This window comes from Heterodontus francisci, chromosome 17, assembly GCF_036365525.1.
Source record: "Heterodontus francisci isolate sHetFra1 chromosome 17, sHetFra1.hap1, whole genome shotgun sequence".
Classification (NCBI taxonomy): Eukaryota; Metazoa; Chordata; class Chondrichthyes; order Heterodontiformes; family Heterodontidae; genus Heterodontus; species Heterodontus francisci.
Genome location: NC_090387.1, coordinates 74,715,890 through 74,733,793, shown reverse-complemented (window position 1 = coordinate 74,733,793; position 17,904 = coordinate 74,715,890). Strand labels below are relative to the sequence as shown.

Here is a 17,904-nt window from a genome sequence, read left to right as displayed (position 1 = left end):
TGATCAGAACGTGATGTGTTTGTGTCTTCACTTTCAGCCTTGATAGATTATAGAGCTTGCCATCTGACATAGTGTGCAAGTAGACTCCTTTCATGTCTGCAGGGAAGGTGAAGGTCAGGAGCATGGAGAAGATGATGCCAAACTGAGTGGGGGCTAGGCCACAACCCTGTTTCACTCCATTCTTCACTCCAAAACTGTTGGAAGTGGAGCCATCAAACTATACAGTGCAGTGCATGTTGTCCTGGAAGAGTGGATTAGACTGAGGAGCTTTGCTGTACAGCCAATATTTCCCAAAATCTTGTAGAGCCCTGCTCTGCTGACAGTGTCGAATGCCTTAGTGAAATCTACAAAAGTAAGGTAAAGAGGTATACTCTGTTCCCTACACTTCTCCTGCAGCTGGCGTATGGAGAAGATCTGTAGATCTGCCGGCACGGGAACCACACTGTGCTTCTGGACATATGAACATATGAATTAGGAGCAGGAGTAGACCAGGTACACTCAGTCTGCAAGAAAATAGAATGACGGAGAAGGTCTTTGCTAGGGTTATACTTAAAAGAAGTCGGGATGCTCGCTGATTATTGTGCGATGTTCAGTATCATTTGCAATTCCTCAGATACTGAAGCAATCAATGCCCATATGCAACAAGACTTTGACAACATTCAGGCTTGGGCTGATAAGGGGCAAGAAACATTCATGCCACACAAGTGCCAGGCAATGACCATCTCCAACAAGAGAGAATCTAACTATCTCCCCTTAGTATTCAATGACATTACCACTGCTGAATCCCCCACTATCAACATCCTGGGGGTTACCTTTGACCAAAAACTGAACTGGAGTAGCCACATAAATACTATGAGTACAAGAGCAGGTCAGAGGCTGGGAATCCTGCAGTGAGAAACTCACCTCCTGACTCCCCAAAGCTTGTCCATCATCTACAAGGCACAAGTCAGGAGTGTGATGGAATACTTCTCCACTTGTCTAGATGGGTGCAGCTCCAACTACACTCAAGAAGCTCAACACCATCCAGGACAAAGCAGCCCGCTCAATCAGTACCCCATCCACCACCTTCAACATTCACTCCCTCCACCAGCACACACCATTGGCAGCAGTGTGTACCAACCAGAGGATGCACTGCAGCAACTCACCACACCTCCTTTGACAGGACCTTCCAAACCCACGACCTCTACCACCTGGAAGGACAAGGACAGCAGATGCATGGGAACACCACCGTCTGCAATGTTCCCCTCCAAGTCACACAGCATCCTGACTTGGAAATATATTGTCATTCCTTCACTGTCGTCGGATCAAAATCCTGGAGCTCCTTCCCTAACAGCACTGTGGGTGTACCCGCACCAGATGGACAGCAGCAGTTCAAGAAGGCAGCTCACCAACACCTTCTCAAGGGCAATTTTGGATGGGTAACAGATGCTGGCTTTGCCAGCGATGCCTACCTCCCAAGAAACGAATAAAAACAAATGCGTAACAAGGTCCCACAAAAAGAAAACGAGATAAATGATCAGATCACCTGTTTTCAGCGGTGCTGGTTGATGGATAATTATTAGCCAGCCCTGCTGCTCTTTTTTAAAAATGCCATTGGGATATTTTACATCTGCAAGAACAGAAGGGCCTCAGTTTACTGAATCATCTGAAAGACAGCACGGGGTAGGGTGACGGTTGGGGGGGGGGGGCTGCGCGGGGGTGGGGGAGGGGCGGGGGAGGAGGGGGGGGGTGTGCGGTGGCTTGTAAATAGCTCTCCAATATGATGGCATGAGGTTCCTGCCAGGCAGGTTACGTTAAACTTCCCCCAACATCTCTGGCAACACAGCATTTCAATGTCAACCTTGTTTATGTGCTCACTGAAGTCCTGAAGTGAGGCTTGAACCCACAACAATAAAAACAGTAAGTGCTGGGAATACTCAGCAGTTAACGTTTCATGTTTGTGCATTAACTCTGTTTTTCTCCCAGATCTGTTGAAAAGTCACAGACCTTAAATGTTAACTCTGTTTTTCTCTCCACAAATGCTGCCTGACCTGCTGGGTATTCCCAGCACTTTCTGTTTTTATTTCAGATTTCCAGCATCTGCAGTATTTTGCTTTTTCTTGAACCCACAATCTTCAACTACAGAGGTGAGAACACTTCCATTGAGCCAAGCTGCCACCTTTTTAAGCCACTGTGAAGAACTCTGTGGATGATTTGTCTAATAAAGCACAGCAATAGTAACACTGTACACAGCAAATTAGCAGCAACCCAAAAAATTGCACCATGTATTTTAAACATATACACAATTTCAGTTCTGTAAACACAAACAAACACGGGCCCTGAAACTCTATTCTGCTGGTCTCCCATTGGAACATCAGCAGGAGACTCAGGGAGCCGTTCAAAGATAATGTAGAACACTGTTGTAGGCAGGTTGTGCAAGGTTTCTATCTTTTTTGGGGGGTTCTGTCAGTCTTCCACCAGAGCTGCGGCAGGAAACTGAAAGATTCCCCTCCACACCCTGAACTTTCAGGGTTACAATCTGTATGTATACAAAAAGATTGCACCTATTAGTACACTTCACATACAGACACCACAGGATAGAAATCACTCCATTAGCTGTCAGATGCTTACTGCTTTCATTAAAATAAATGGGTTAACACCCCAGTTAAAACAGTGGACAGCAGAATGCTATTTGCTCATTAATATCACAGTCATTCCCTATTTCTACTAGGTAATTAGTGGAATTGGATGAAAGTGTTGGTTAAGAAGCAGTTAGCTTCCAGTCTCAATAAGAACGCTGTGACAGTGACTTTTATATGCAAATTGGCAATTACTCTGCCTTTTCTTAGTTTCACTTTGCACTTGGGTGGGTTCAGGGCCTTCATTTTAATCCTCATTACTTTTGTAATATCATTCCAGTGAAGCCTGCTGTTATGAAAGTACTTCTATATTTTTTGTTAAGTATATGTTTTGAGGACTTATATTTACATTGTGGAGATAGATTCATTGGAAGGCTGAAGATTTCATAGAAGCGGGACTTTGCTTTGTTGTTGACAGTTCAGTGAAAGGACACTGAGATGTTGTTTAAAAACAACCTTGCTGGAGGTCATGTGCTTTAAGCAATAAACAACAGAAATCTTGGTGACCTGGGGAAGCTATTTACAGAGAAGTAACAGGTCAAGATTTATAGGGGTCAGGAGGCTTGACTCTTCAGATATTGTTTTTGGTTTTACTTTGGACAGTGAGTTGGGGCATGAACTGTTTTGAAGACAGTTGGAGAAAACCAGACAAAAGAGCAGTAACCATCAGCTCACCCTCTTCCATCTCTTTGAGAACTTTTTGAGAATCAAATGTAAGAAATAGAGAAACTGATGCTGCATTTCTCCTGAAAAGCCTACCACTGATCTTCAATATCACCTGAAAAGAACTGCTCTAAAAAGATCACAGTGACAGCTGTATACATGTATTTGGGACATCAGACCAACAAGGGACAATTGACATCTTTCCGTATTTATTTATTTAGTGATACAGCACTGAAACAGGCCCTTCGGCCCACCGAATCTGTGCCGACCATCAACCACCCATTTATACTAATCCTACATTAATCCCATATTCCTACCACATCCCCACCTCAATTCCCCTACCACCTACCTATGCTAGGGGCAATTTACAATGGCCAATTTACCTATCAACCTACAAGTCTTTGGCTGTGGGAGGAAATGGAGCACCCAGCGAAAACCCACGTGGTCACAGGGAGAACTTGCAAACTCCGCACAGGCAGTACCCAGAATCGAACCCGGGTCGCTGGAGCTGTGAGGCTGCGGTGCTAACCACTGCGCCACTGTGCCACCCACAGAAAGAGAAAGTATCTTCTCTTTTTTCTTCAAGGATCAGCAAGTATTTGGCCAAAGTATTATTTTTTGTCTTGTTTTTGTAACAGACCTCTGCAGAGAGAATTTCTATATTTTTTTCAGTGTGCGTGTGAGTTTGTATGTGGGAGAATTTAAAAAGGGAACTTTCATATTTAAATCTGTGCATTAATGCTTTGCTTTGTTACTGGTTAAGTCTTGTTTTATAATAAACTGATAATTTTGTTGTTTATTAAAGAAACATTTGTCTGGGACAAAGAGTAGAGTATATGATTGACCGCATCAGTAACTGGGTAAACATTTAAACAAAAATATATTTTGTTACCTGTGGAGAAGTGGACTCCTCCCACCTCGATCATAACATATAATTTTAATCATTGAGCTAAATCAGGAAGCACTTTTTCACGCAAAGTGTAGTGGAAATCTGGAACTCTCTCCCCCTAAAAGGTTGTGAATGTTAGGACTACTGAAATTTTCAAGACAGAGATTTTTGTTAAATAAGAGTAGCAAAGGCCAGTGTATGGAGTTAAGGCATAGATCAGTCATGATCTAACTGAATGTTAGGCACAGTGGCGCAGTGGTTAGCACCGCAGCCTCACAGCTCCAGCAACCCGGTTTCAATTCTGGGTACTGCCTGTGTGGAGTTTGCAAGTTCTCCCTGTGTCTGTGTGGGTTTCCTCTGGGTGCTCCGGTTTCCTCCCACAAGCCAAAATACTTGCAGGTTGGTAGGTAAATTGGCCATTATAAATTGTCACTAGTATAGGTAGGTGGTAGGGAAAAATAGGGACAGGTGGGGATGTGGTAGGAATATGGGATTAGTGTAGGATTAGTATAAATGGGTGGTTGATGGTCGGGACAGACTCGGTGGGCCGAAGGGCCTGTTTCAGTGCTGTATCTCAAAAACTAAAAAAAAAACTCAAGGTGCTGAATGGGCTGCTCTTGTTACTATGTTCCAGTACAGCTGGCCTGTGTAGGGTAATCTCCCAAACTCCACATCTCTCTGTGCAGACACCACAGCAAATCCACTTACTCAGCATCCACCTCCTGTTCCTCTGTGATACTCCACAGCCACCTGCACGAATTACAAGTCACGTTACTCTGAAATATCATAACAGTCTGAGAATCTCCCTGCCACTACACTTCTCAAAGAATAAGCACTGTTTAAGGTTTTTCGAGATGCAGTTTAATCAGCAGATAAAACTGCACTGTCTTAGTTCACAAGCACCAGAGCTCCCCGAGTGGTTGGATTGCAGATGTATATGATGTAGATTTTAAATCCATAGTGTTGATCGGAGTTGGGGAGTGGGAAAGAGTTACAATAAGTTTCTGAGCTGACTGTTAATCATAGACAGCTTCTGTTGTTTGGCAAGCAGACAGCATAGTTTCAGTGTTTTTTGCACACAGGCCATGATCTCAGAACCAATCATGTAAGTGTACAGTCACACTGGTTGATACGGCAAAGGCACAGCCTGATTCCAGGCCAAGATAAGGTTGGAATTCCACTAGCCATCATAGACAGTTTCCTGCAAAGCATAACCCACTGTCACACATGGGTACAGGCCAAACCCATTGCCTGGCACCTGCAAGACACTGTCTGAATTCCTGGCACAAGCTCATTTCTTGGCACCTACAGAGGGTATAGGCATACTGCCAGGCACATGCACAGTGGCACAGTCTCAGTGTGTGGCACCTGCAGATTATGATGCCTACACTGGCTCAATGCCTTGCTCACACATAGGGTTGAGACAGGCTGCCTAGTACTTGCAAAGCACAGACTCACTGTCTACACAGATTCCCTGATTTAAATACAAGTTGCTGCCTGGCACATGCACAGGACACACAGGACGCTACCTGCACTGAGGCATTGAATTCATTGCTTGGCAGCACGCGGGATATATTCTCATGGCCTGGCATGCACATGGATAAAAATTCATTCCTTGTGACATGCATAGAGTATAAACTGATGCCTGGCACACACAGAAAACAGACTGCCTGGCACAAACAGCACAGACTGACTGGAAAACACAGAACAAAAACTGACTAGCACTCACAGAGCACAGCCTGGCTGGCACAGAGCACAGACTGGCTGCCTGGTACACAGAGAGCACAGACTGGCTGCCTGGTACACACAGAGCACAGACTGGCTGGCTGGTACACAGAGAACACAGACTGGCTGCCTGGTACACACAGAGCACAGACTGGCTGCCTGGTACACAGAGAGCACAGACTGCCTGGCAAACACAGAGCACAGACTGGCTGCCTGGTACACAAGAGCAATGACTGTCTGATATTCACTGAATTCTTAGCAGTTGTAGTGGATTATTTACCTTTCTTCATCTTCTTCTGGTGCCTTCTCACTTTGGTTTCCAAAGACGCAGCAGCAGGAGAGAAAACACAGTTACCAGGTGAAAGAACAGGAAACCGTCTCACTCCATTGATAGCCCCCATAATAGTAACTACATTCAGGCACTTACCTTTGCAGAGCCTGGCACCACTCACACACCCTAACACCATAGCCAGGGCCTGGCACTTATATGCCAACCTACAAAATCTTCCAAACAGCTTCAAAAGAGCTGGCACATCCCCAGATGTGTCAGTGAGTGGCATAATGGAAGTCCCATTTCGCCACTGTTATGGCAGCACTGTGGAATTGCAGTTTTTGCGACCCATGTGTTAATAGGCACTCACTCACTACGGGCACAAATAGGGATCAGTTGAATTGGCAACTAGCCAGGGAACACAAGGCCAAGATACATGCTCCACCTACCCAAGTAGGGGGAGGACTGCAAATTAAGCACAGACGTAGTGGAACATTTCATGATATCTGGAACAATGGGTCCAGCACATTATACAGTCCTAGATCTGTTGCCCAGCATACCAACAACTACCATGAGCTCAAAGAGCATTCAGAACTTTTGCTTTTTGCCTTGGGCTTTATCACTCATGATTTAAATGATGAAAAGTCTTTGGGATTTGAGGAAGACAGTCTGGACCTTCAACCAATTCTTAAGGCCCCCTTAGTTTGGCCTGTGAATCAAAAGTATTTTTCGTGAAACACTCGTCCTTGTTAAAGTCACCTCTGATAGAATCTGTCACAAAGTCTTGATGTGGTGGGTCTTTTGTAACATTGTACTTGTTTTCAGCCCATTACAATGTTTAATGCTTCACCTTTTTTGCTGTACTGACAGCATTGAACAATCTCAAATGGGAGTAGATGTAGCGATATATATACAATGAATAAAGTACCTCTGCTTCACCAGTATTACTTCTGTGACTATGGCTTGTTTTGTGAGCTGTGCCAATGCCTCACACTCGCTTGTTTGTGTTTCAGCATCATGGTATTGAACCTCTTCATCCCAGTTGGACTCAACATCTTCCAACTCCATCTCTGACGGACCGCAAACTGGAACTGGAAATGTAAAACTTATTACAGTGACTCACAGAGACTTGAACATAACAGGGACTAAATGAGGTCACACATTACAGAGACAAATAGAGGTTAATCAAGGTTACACATTACAGGGACAAAAAGAGTCTAATCTAGGTTACACACTACAAGGACTATTAGAGGTTACACATTACAGGCATTAATAGAGGTCACATATTATAGGGACTAACAGAGGCTAATAGGGATTACACATTACAGAGGCTAATAGAGATTATGCATTACAGGGACAAACAGAGGTTACACATTGCAGGGTATAAATATTACAAAGTATTTAAAGCCCAGAAGCAGGTAATTTAACTCAACAGGTCTGTGCTGATGTTTATGTCCCACATGAACCTGGTATCAATAGAAGTCACACAATAAAGGGACTAACAGAGGTTACACATTACAGAGTCTAATAGAGTTTAGACATTGCAGGAGCTAACAGAGGGAATATACCACAGGAACTAATAGGGGGAATCTTTATAGGATACTGAAAACCTAGTCAATACAGAGTAATGGGAACTCAAATTACAGGGACAAAAAGGGAGCAGACAAGGATTCATCATCTTAAAATCACATATTCAGACCTGTGTTCTTTCATAGAATCATAGAAATTTACTACATAAAAGGAGGCTATTTGGCCCATTGTGCCTTTGCTGGTTCTTTGAAGGAGCAGTCACACTTAGGGCTGGATTTTATCATAGGCGGACGAGATTTCACCACCAATGTAAAAGTTGGTGGCGCACCCGCTTCCGCCCAGACCAGGGATCCGACCCGCATTTTATGGGTCCCTGGGCTTAAATTGTCCCAAGGCGGGACTTCCACCCGCTTGAGGGAGGAAGTCCAGCCTCAGTGAGCTGCCGGCCAATCAGCGCTGGGAGCGGTGGCCACTGCTGGGACTGCAGCCTAGCTGACGCCATGGAGCCAGGATTTCAGGTAAGTTGGGCTTGCCTCGCTGGGGATTGGGAGGGGGTCATGATTGGTTGTAACGGTGAGGCAAGGGTAGTCGTTTGGGGGGAGTGGGGGCATCTTGGGTCCTGGGGGGTGGGTTGGGACGCGGGGGCGGACCTCTATTGGGCACCCTGTGCCCGATTTCCATGGTACCTACCCCGGTGCACAGAAAGGCTGGGAGCTATTGCTGGGCGGCCTTTCACGTCCCCAGCACGCCTGCTTGCCACGGGTAAAATACCCGTGGAGGCGGGCGAGGGCCTTTAAGTGGCCGTTAAGTGGCTACTTAAGCGTCTTGATTGGCCTTGGGCGGGCAGGCCCTTCCCCTCCCCCCCACCTGACTGCGTACAGTTGGCCAGAGGTGGGAGCGGGGTGGGAAGGCCTCCCAGAGCCTCCCGCTCAATTTTAAACTGCCCCACGTCACCATCCGACCCGCTGGGGCCGGCGTTAAATTCAGCCATTAGTCTCACACACATACATTCTGTCAGTAACACTGTAATTTCCTATTTTCTTTCACCACCTTTTCAGGTGAAATATTCTAGATCCCAACAACTCTCTGAGTGGAAAAAATTCTCCTTATCTTACCTCAAGATCTTTTGCCAATGTTTTAAAATCTATGACCTCTGGTTATTGACCCACCTATTCACTAGATGGAATAGTTTTTCTCTATTTACTCTATCAAAACCAATCATCATCTCTGAAAACCTTGATTCGGTCACCTCTTAACATGCTCTGTTCCAAGGAGAAGAGTCTTAAATTTTCCAATATCTCCTTATAAGTCCCTCATCCCTGATAACATCCTGGAAACCTCCTCTGTAACCTTTCTAAGGCCTTTGCGTTTGTCTTGAAGTGTGCAGCCCAAAATTGTCCACAGTTCACCAGTTGATGCCCAACCAGGATTTCTAAAGTCCTGGCATGATCTCTTTGCTTTTATATTCTATTCCTCTACTTATAAACCTAAATAACCCATATGTTTTTAACCATCTTATCAACTTGCTCTGTTACCTTTAAAGATTTATTATATGAAATCTACACTTTTCAAAATCATGCATTTATAATATACTATCTTTCCAGCCTGGAAAAGTTTTTGTCTCTGTTGGGGGAAATGGTGATGTAGTGGTAATGTCACTGAACTAGCAATCCAGAGGCCCAGGCTAATGCCCTGGGGTCACGGGCCATGACAACTGGTGGAATTTAAATTCAGTTAAATAATAAATTCAAATAATTAAAAAAAATCTGGAATTGAAAGATAATCTCAGTAATGGTGCCATTTAACTATCATCAATTGTCATAAAAATCCATTTGGTTCACTAATGTACTTTAGGGAAGGAAATCTGCTGTCCTTACCTGATCTGGCCTACTTGTGACTCCAGACCCACAGCAATGTGGTTGGCTATTAACTGCCCTCTGAAATGGCCTAGCAAGCCACTCAGTTGTCAAGGGTATTTAAGGATGGGCAACAAATGCTGACCTGCCAGCAATGCCCACATCCCATGAAAAGTATTTTTAAAAAATGATATCAAGGAGGAAAGCTGTGTGCTGCACAGTGCAGGTAGCGGCCCACAGTGCTGTCTGCCCCCAGGGAATCGATATAAATCTGCATAATGTTGTTTGACGTGGCACTACACGAACACGTTCCCAATAATATTTTACCCATACCTCTGCCTCTTCATGAAGAAGTCCTTAGTAGGCCTAACATTTCTTTAACTAACTGCTTATGTTTTATATGTTTATAAAATGTTTTAGGGTTTAACTTAATGTTGCCTACTAATCTTTCCCAGAATTCCCATATTAACTTTTCAATTCTCTCCTGAACTTTCCATAATCATCCTGGTTATTAACTGGATCTTGTTCCCGATATTTGTCATAAGCCTCCTTTCTCTGTTTTGTTTTAACTTTTATTTCTTTCACCATCCAGGGTGCATTAGCTTTGGATGCACCATCCTTTTTCCTTCAAAGGAGTTAGGCTTAGGTTGTACTGGATCTATCTCTTCCCTGAATGCATTCCATTGTTCCATTACTAATTTAACTTGAAATCACTTTTTCCAATCTACCTGGCCTAGCTCCATTCTTAAATCACTGAGATTAGCTCTTCCTCAGTCGTGCATTTTTATCTTTGATATTTTCTGTTTTCTGTCCATAATTACTCTAAACTGAATTTCCTTCTGGTGCCAGTGCCAATGCCAGCTGTGGCTCAGTTGGTCTCACTTTCACCTCGAGTCATAAGATCTGGGGTTCTGTCATGATAGCTGATTGTATGTGTGGACGTAAGTATTCGAGACTATAAAGGTACTTGGAAGAGAAACTGTAAGTAGCTCTGTGCTTTTGGGATATCACCTGACCTGGGGGGTTATTGTAAGGTCAGATAGCATATGTAGCAGCAGTAAGCAGGAACCTTCAATAAAAGCTTTTTAAACCCTTGTTAAAATTAAATCTGTGATTTCAAGAGTGATTCTTTCAACCTGAGATGTGACATTGACAACGAGGATAAAGAGAAACAATAGGTGATGCCAGCTCAGTCAGCATGAAATGGAAAGTGTGGCTGCAGGAGTTTGAAGTGTATGCTGACAGTTGCAGTTTATTTTTGGACAGGGTGACGGAGGTGCAGAAAGCACAGCAATGGGCCTTATGCTGTTCGTTGCGGGTGTGTCGGTGAGGGAGACTTTCAAGACATTGCCTGACATGGGAGAAAAGGCGGATTATGAACGTGCAACGAAAGCTTTGAAGGACCATTATGTGGCGACATCAAATTCCACATTCCAAAGGCATGTTTTCTATCAGATGAGACAGAAAGAGGGGGAAACAGTACCCAATTTGTGACTCGTTTGAGGCAGGCGTCGAATGGATGCAATTATGTTGCGACGGCTCTGAATAACCAGATAATGGATCAGGTGGTCTAACATTGCAAGTCAGATAAGTTGAGGCGCAGGCTGTTGGAAAGAGGAGGTGACTAAATGTTGGATTGCACTTTGAAAATAGTGGCTGCGTTGGAAGCAGTGGATGGACAAGTTTATAGCATGAAACTTGGTCCTATTTTCGGCATTGGCACGACAAAATCTGAGGTTAACAGAGTGACACAATGAATCCAGGTACATGTAAATGTAAACAGCAAAAGTCTGAGAGCGAGTGTTTCAGGTATAGCAACTTGAGGCATGATGGAAGAGATGCCTGCTGCCCTCTGCAGTAAATGTGGGGCAATGACCATTTTGCCTAGAAGTGTAGAAGCAAAGCTGAGTAAAGTGGGAAGCCTAGCAAACCACATAAAGGAAAGAGAGATGAAAGTAGTACAACTGTGAGACGAGTTGAAGAAGATGAAGAGAGTGAGGACACAAATAGCAATCATGGATACATGTTTTCTGTCACTGGAATCAACCATGAGAAAGTTGCAGTAATTGTTGGGGGTGTTGAAGTGAGCATTATTGTAGATTCAGGCAGTGAGAGTAATGTCATCAGCAGAGCACTGTGGGAGGAACTGAAGACAAAGAGGATCAAGTGCACATCTTGAAAATGTGTCAAAAAGCTTTATTTTACACATCTAAAACCCCACTTCAAACTGTCAGATGCTTCATTGCGAGTGAAAGAATTGGGGATTGGAATGTAGAGGCAGAATTCGTAGTGATTGAGGAGGATAGTGAGCCTCTTCTGAGTGGAGAAACATTGGACTGAAAGTGAATTCTGTGAAATCCTATGTGGAGCTTCGAGAGGAGTTTAGACCAGAGTTTCAAGAAATTGGGAAGTTCAACAACTGCCAAGTGAGATTAACATTGATGAGAACGTGAAGCCTATAGCTCAGCCTGTATGCAGAACACCTTTTGGTCTGAGAGAGAAAGTTAAGGCAAAGGTCAAGGAACTGGTTGACCAAGACATCATAGAATCAGTTGAAGGACCAGCACCGTGGGTGAACCCTGTTGTGGTAGTCCCTAAGCCAAATGATGACATCAGACTCTGTGTTGATATGCGACAGGTAAATGAAATGGTAGTGAGAGAATGTCACCCAATTCCCACTGTGGATGAAGTCTTTCAAGAGCTGTCAACAAGCTAAGTATTCTCCAAATTAGACTTAAAATGGGGATATCAACAGCTGGAGTTTCATCCTGATTCAAGAGCAGTGATAGCTAGAGAGATTGAGAGTCAGAGAAAGATTCAGAATTGAATGACATCAGACAGAGAATTCAAGCTGGAACTTGGGAGAATTGCCCATTCAAGGCATACATAGTTATACGAGATGAACTGTGCACAATTGGGAAGTGTGTTCTCAAAGGAAACAGACTTGTAGTGTCACAAAAGCTTAGGCCTAGAATAGTGATACTAGCTCATGAGGGTCATTTGGGAGTGGTTGGTACTAAGCAAAACATATGAACCAAAATATGGTGGCTGGGGATGGAGAAAGATGTGGAGCAGTTTGTCAAAACATGTCATGGATGTCAACTTGTCAGTCGACCCAATCCACCAGAATCAGTACGCAGTACACTGTTACCGACTGGACCATGGGATGATGTAGCAGTTGACTTCTTAAGCTCATTTCCATCAGGAGAATCTATACTAGTGGTGATTGACTATTACAGGCGTTATTATGAGTATATGGTAACAAAGTCTAAAAAGGCAGAGCAAATGGTGTTTGCATTGACTGAAATATTTGCAAGGCATGGTCCACCAGTTACTTTGTGTTCAGACAATGGGCCACAATTCATTTCACAGACCTTTGCAGATTACATGCAAGTCACCGGTATTCATCATCACAAAGTAACCCCTAAATGGCCACAGGCAAATGGGGAAGTGGAAAGACAAAACCAGTCCTTAAAGAAACAGAGGAGGATTGCTCAGGCTGAGAGTAAAGACTGGAAGGAGATGTTGTTGTCATATATGGCCGTGTATAGAGCAACTACACACACTACGACGGGAAAGAGCCCAACTGAGTTGTTAATTGGATGTAAAATACGCACCAAGATAGCAGAGCTGAGGGACATTAGAGTTGATCATGATGTTGAGAAAAAGGGTGCTGCAAAGTTTTATATAGACCACAGAAGGAGAGCTAGACAGTGATGCCAGGTGACGAAGGATTACTGAGATGGGAGAGTCGAAGTAAAGGTGTACAAAGGAAACCCGACCCCAGTCCGAATGCCGGACCCAGAAGCTCGCCATGAGCCGGCTCAAACCCGACACGTGTCGTCGGATCCCATCGGGGTCGGGTCAGGTAGCAGGCCTTTACATCAGTACATGGGTAAAGGCCTGCCACCCGGCCCGACCCGACCCGTCATGACGACACGTGCCAGGTTTGGGCTGGGTCGGGTCAGACGTCCGGGTCCGGCATTCAGGCTCGGTCGGGTTTCCTTTGCACACCTTTAAGTCCGAGTAAGACGGATACGCCATATTATCCCAAGCCGTACACTGTCATTGCCAAGAAGGGAAGCAGTGTGACTGTGTAGTCACCAGAAGGAGTACTGTGTGACAGAAATTCTTCATATGTCAAAAATATTATGGTGACAAAGACACAGCAGCAGATGAACCAGATGTAGGAGCTGAAGTGAAGCTGACATCCAGCAATCCAGATGTCCAAGCCAGTGATGCTGTTGGCAGGCAGACAGCTTGTTATCCAGAGGGGGAAACATCGGTCCCAGAGCGGCCGATGACATTTCCTAATCCTGACGTAGTGACCAAAGTTCCTGAGACAACAGGCAGACCTTGGCGGGAGAGGAGACCACCAAAGCGATATGAAGATTTTGTGTTGTGATTATGTTCAAAACAAAAAGGGTGTACGCTGACTGCTGCCCTCGAAAGCAAACGTAATTGAAGAAATACATTTACTCAGTGAGTTAGGAAAAGAATGATTCATTACGTTTTTTTGCAAAATTTATTACTGTATGTTTGGTAAGTGATGGAGTCTAAGCTATATACACCAAGCAAGAAAATCATGGACATGTTTTGGCCTGATAAGGAAGGAAGGTCATAATAGCTGATCGTATGTGTGGGCTTAAGTATTAGATACTATATGGTACTTGGAAGAGAAACTGAAAATAACTCCCTGTGCTTTTGGGGAAATGACCTGACCTGGGGGCTGTTGTAAGGTCAGTAAGCATATGTAGCAGCAGTAAGGAGGAACTTCAATAAAAGCTTGTTAAATCTTTGTTAAAGTTAAATCTGTGATTTCAAGACTGATTCTTTCAGCCTGAGATGTGACAGGTTCAAGTCCCACTCCAGGGCTTGAGCACAAAAATCAAGGCTGATATGCCAGTTCAGTACTGAGGGAGTGCTGCACTGTTGGGGGTGCTGGCTTTTGGATGAAACATTAAACCAAGGCCCTCTGCCCTTTCAGGTGGATGTAAAAAATCTCATGGCACTGTTTCAAAGAAGAGCAGGGGAGTTATTCCTGGTGTCTAGTTTAGTTTAGTTTAGAGATACAGCACTGAAACAGGCCCTTCGGCCCACCGAGTCTGTGCCAGATCTCTACAAGAGCAACTCACCTGGACCCACTCCCCTGCCTTTTGCCCGTGGCCCTGCAAATTTTTTCTCTTCAGATAATTTAACATCACCAAAACTGATCATCTGGTCATTATTACATTGCTGTTTGTGGGAGCTTATTATGTGCAAATTGGCTGCTGCATTTCCTACATTACAACAGTATTTGCAACAGTGAAGTGCTTTGAGGGTTGTGAAAAGTGCTATATAAATGCAGGTCTTTTTTTTTTACATGAGAAGGAGTCCTTTTCCTCAAGGATTACATTGAAAGAGTTGGGACTCATTTGAATTGCTTTTCAGCTGGGACAACAGACGTGAAGAAATTCATCTCTATTTCCCTTCTGGTACCTGGTTTTTAAATGTTATAATTGCATTTCTTGCTTCTTGTTCCTTGTTCCTCATGTGGAACTTTGCAGTTCCAAATTTAAAATACTTTCTATATAATTATAAACATGAAACCTCCATGAAGTGAGTTGCTGTGTTGTTCACTGAGTTAGTTTGCCTCTGCTCATAGTATCGTTTAGAGGGCAGGGTGCAAAAGGTTCAATCCACCCAAGGCCACTGTGGAGAAATTTCTCTCATGAACACAATCTCATGAAAGTACAGGAGTGTGGATATTGAGATCAAACTCTATTGTGATGTACCTCTGATCTCAAATAGCATGCCAACAACTGGAGGGAGAATTTCCATTGACGTTCATCTGCTCATTTGCCATACCCAAGGCAGAAGAGATACAGAAACCTCAGGAAAACAATATGAACACCATTTGTACCATTTTTGCAGTGTTTCTGTTGCTCTTGTGTCGTGATTATGGTGGACGAGCTGGCATGACCCCAGCAATGTTCAATCCCTTACAGTCTAACCTTACCTCTCATCACTCCTACTTCATAACCATTTACTCATCTAGAACTACTTTCTTTATTTCCATGCCCTACTTTTTCATTAAGTATATGGTCAACTGGGACTAAACTTATTGCAAACTTCAATCACATTCCAAACTAGACACTTGTCTAGTTCTTTTTAAAGGAGTTTTTTAATGGTGGGTAAAATACCCATGATCCTCTGGACTCCAGAAACTGCTCTATTTTGTGGTTTTACCAGTTAAAAGTGCACCTGTCCCAGGGTCACATTGCATCCTGAGCGTGGTATAACCCTGCTGTTTGTGACTCAGCCCAAAGTGAAACAGGAGAAGAAAATGCTCCGATGTTTTTTCTCTCAGCTTGCTTGCAGGAATTTCTGGGAGATTAATCTTTTATTCTGGGAGACTCCAAGACAATCCAGGAAGATTGGTAACCCTACTCACAGATGATGAGTTTAATGGCCTCCTTCTCTTCTTTGGCCTCCTTATCTCGAGAGACAATAGGTAAGCACCTGGAGGTGGTCAGTGGTGTGTGGAGCAGCGCCTGGAGTGGCTATAAAGGCCAATTCTAGAGTGACAGGCTCTTCCACAGGTGCTGCAGAAAAATGTGATTGTCGGGGCTGTTACACAGTTGGCTCTCCCCTTGCGCCTCTGTCTTTTTTCCTGCCAACTGCTAAGTCTCTTCGACTCGCCACACTTTAGCCCCGCCTTTATGGCTGTCCGCCAGCTCTGGCGAACGCTGGCAACTGACTCCCACGACTTGTGATCAATGTCACAGGATTTCATGTCGCGTTTGCAGACGTCTTTAAAGCGGAGACATGGACGGCCGATGGGTCTGATACCAGTGGCGAGCTCGCTGTACAATCTGTCTTTGGGGATCCTGCCATCTTCCATGCGGCTCACATGGCCAAGCCATCTCAAGCGCCGCTGACTCAGTAGTGTGTATAAGCTGGGGATGTTGGCCACCTCGAGGACTTCTGTGTTGGAGATACGGTCCTGCCACCTGATGCCAAGTATTCTCCGGAGGCAGCGAAGATGGAATGAATTGAGACGTCGCTCTTGGCTGACATACGTTGTCCAGGCCTCGCTGCCATAGAGCAAGGTACTGAGGACACAGGCTTGATACACTCGGACTTTTGTGTTCCGTGTCAGTGCGCCATTTTCCCACACTCTCTTGGCCAGTCTGGACATAGCAGTGGAAGCCTTTTCCATGCGCTTGTTGATTTCTGCATCTAGAGACAGGTTACTGGTGATAGTTGAGCCTAGGTAGGTGAACTCTTGAACCACTTCCAGAGTGTGGTCGCCAATATTGATGGATGGAGCATTTCTGACATCCTGCCCCATGAAGCTCGTTTTCTTGAGGCTGATGGTTAGGCCAAATTCATTGCAGACAGCCGCAAACCTGTCGATGAGACTCTGCAGGCACTCTTCAGTGTGAGATGTTAAAGCAGCATCGTCAGCAACGAGGAGTTCCCTGATGAGGACTTTCCGTACTTTGGACTTCGCTCTTAGACGGGCAAGGTTGAACAACCTGCCCCCTGATCTTGTGTGGAGGAAAATTCCTTCTTCAGAGGACTTGAACGCACGTGAAAGCAGTAGGGAGAAGAAAATCCCAAAAAGTGTGGGTGCGAGAACACAGCCCTGTTTCACGCCACTCAGGATAGGAAAGGGGTCTGATGAGGAGCCACCATGTTGAATTGTGCCTTTCATATTGTCATGGAATGAGGTGATGATACTTAGTAGCTTTGGTGGGCATCCAATCTTTTCTAGTAGTCTGAAGAGACCATGTCTGCTGACGAGGTCAAAGGCTTTGGTGAGATCAATGAAAGCAATGTAGAGGGGCATCTGTTGTTTGCGACATTTCTCCTGTATCTGGCGAAGGGAGAACAGCATGTCAACGGTCGATATCGCTGCACGAAAGCCACACTGTGCCTCAGGGTAGACACGCTCGGCCAGCTTCTGGAGCCTGTTTAGAGCGACTCGAGCAAAGACTTTCCCCACGATGCTGAGCAGGGCGATTCCACGGTAGTTGTTGCAGTCACCTCGGTCACCTTTGTTTTTATAGAGGGTGATGATATTGGCATCGCGCATGTCCTGAGGTACTGCTCCCTCGTCCCAGCACAGGCATAGCAGTTCATGTAGTGCTGAGAGTAGAGCAGGCTTGGCACTCTTGATTATTTCAGGGGTAATGCTGTCCTTCCCAGGGGCTTTTCCGCTGGCTAGGGAATCAATGGCATCACTGAGTTCCGATTTGGTTGGCTGTATGTCCAGCTCATCCATGACTGGTAGAGGCTGGGCTGCATTGAGGGCAGTCTCAGTGACAACATTCTCCCTGGAGTACAGTTCCAGATATTGCTCAACCC

At 44.7% G+C, this 17,904-nt stretch overlaps 1 protein-coding gene across 1 annotated transcript in view; it reads right to left on the bottom strand.

Annotated features, from left to right (window-relative positions):
• Positions 1–17,904, bottom strand: part of LOC137378595 (uncharacterized) — a 207,407-nt gene that overhangs the window by 132,194 nt on the left and 57,309 nt on the right. Inside the window, exons 17-19 of the mRNA XM_068048896.1 lie at positions 7,095–7,257; positions 6,176–6,205; positions 4,879–4,920 (exon numbers count right to left, since the gene is read on the bottom strand). Of these exons, the coding sequence (XP_067904997.1) occupies positions 4,879–4,920; positions 6,176–6,205; positions 7,095–7,257 (235 nt within the window). The remainder of the gene's footprint in view (positions 1–4,878; positions 4,921–6,175; positions 6,206–7,094; positions 7,258–17,904) is intronic.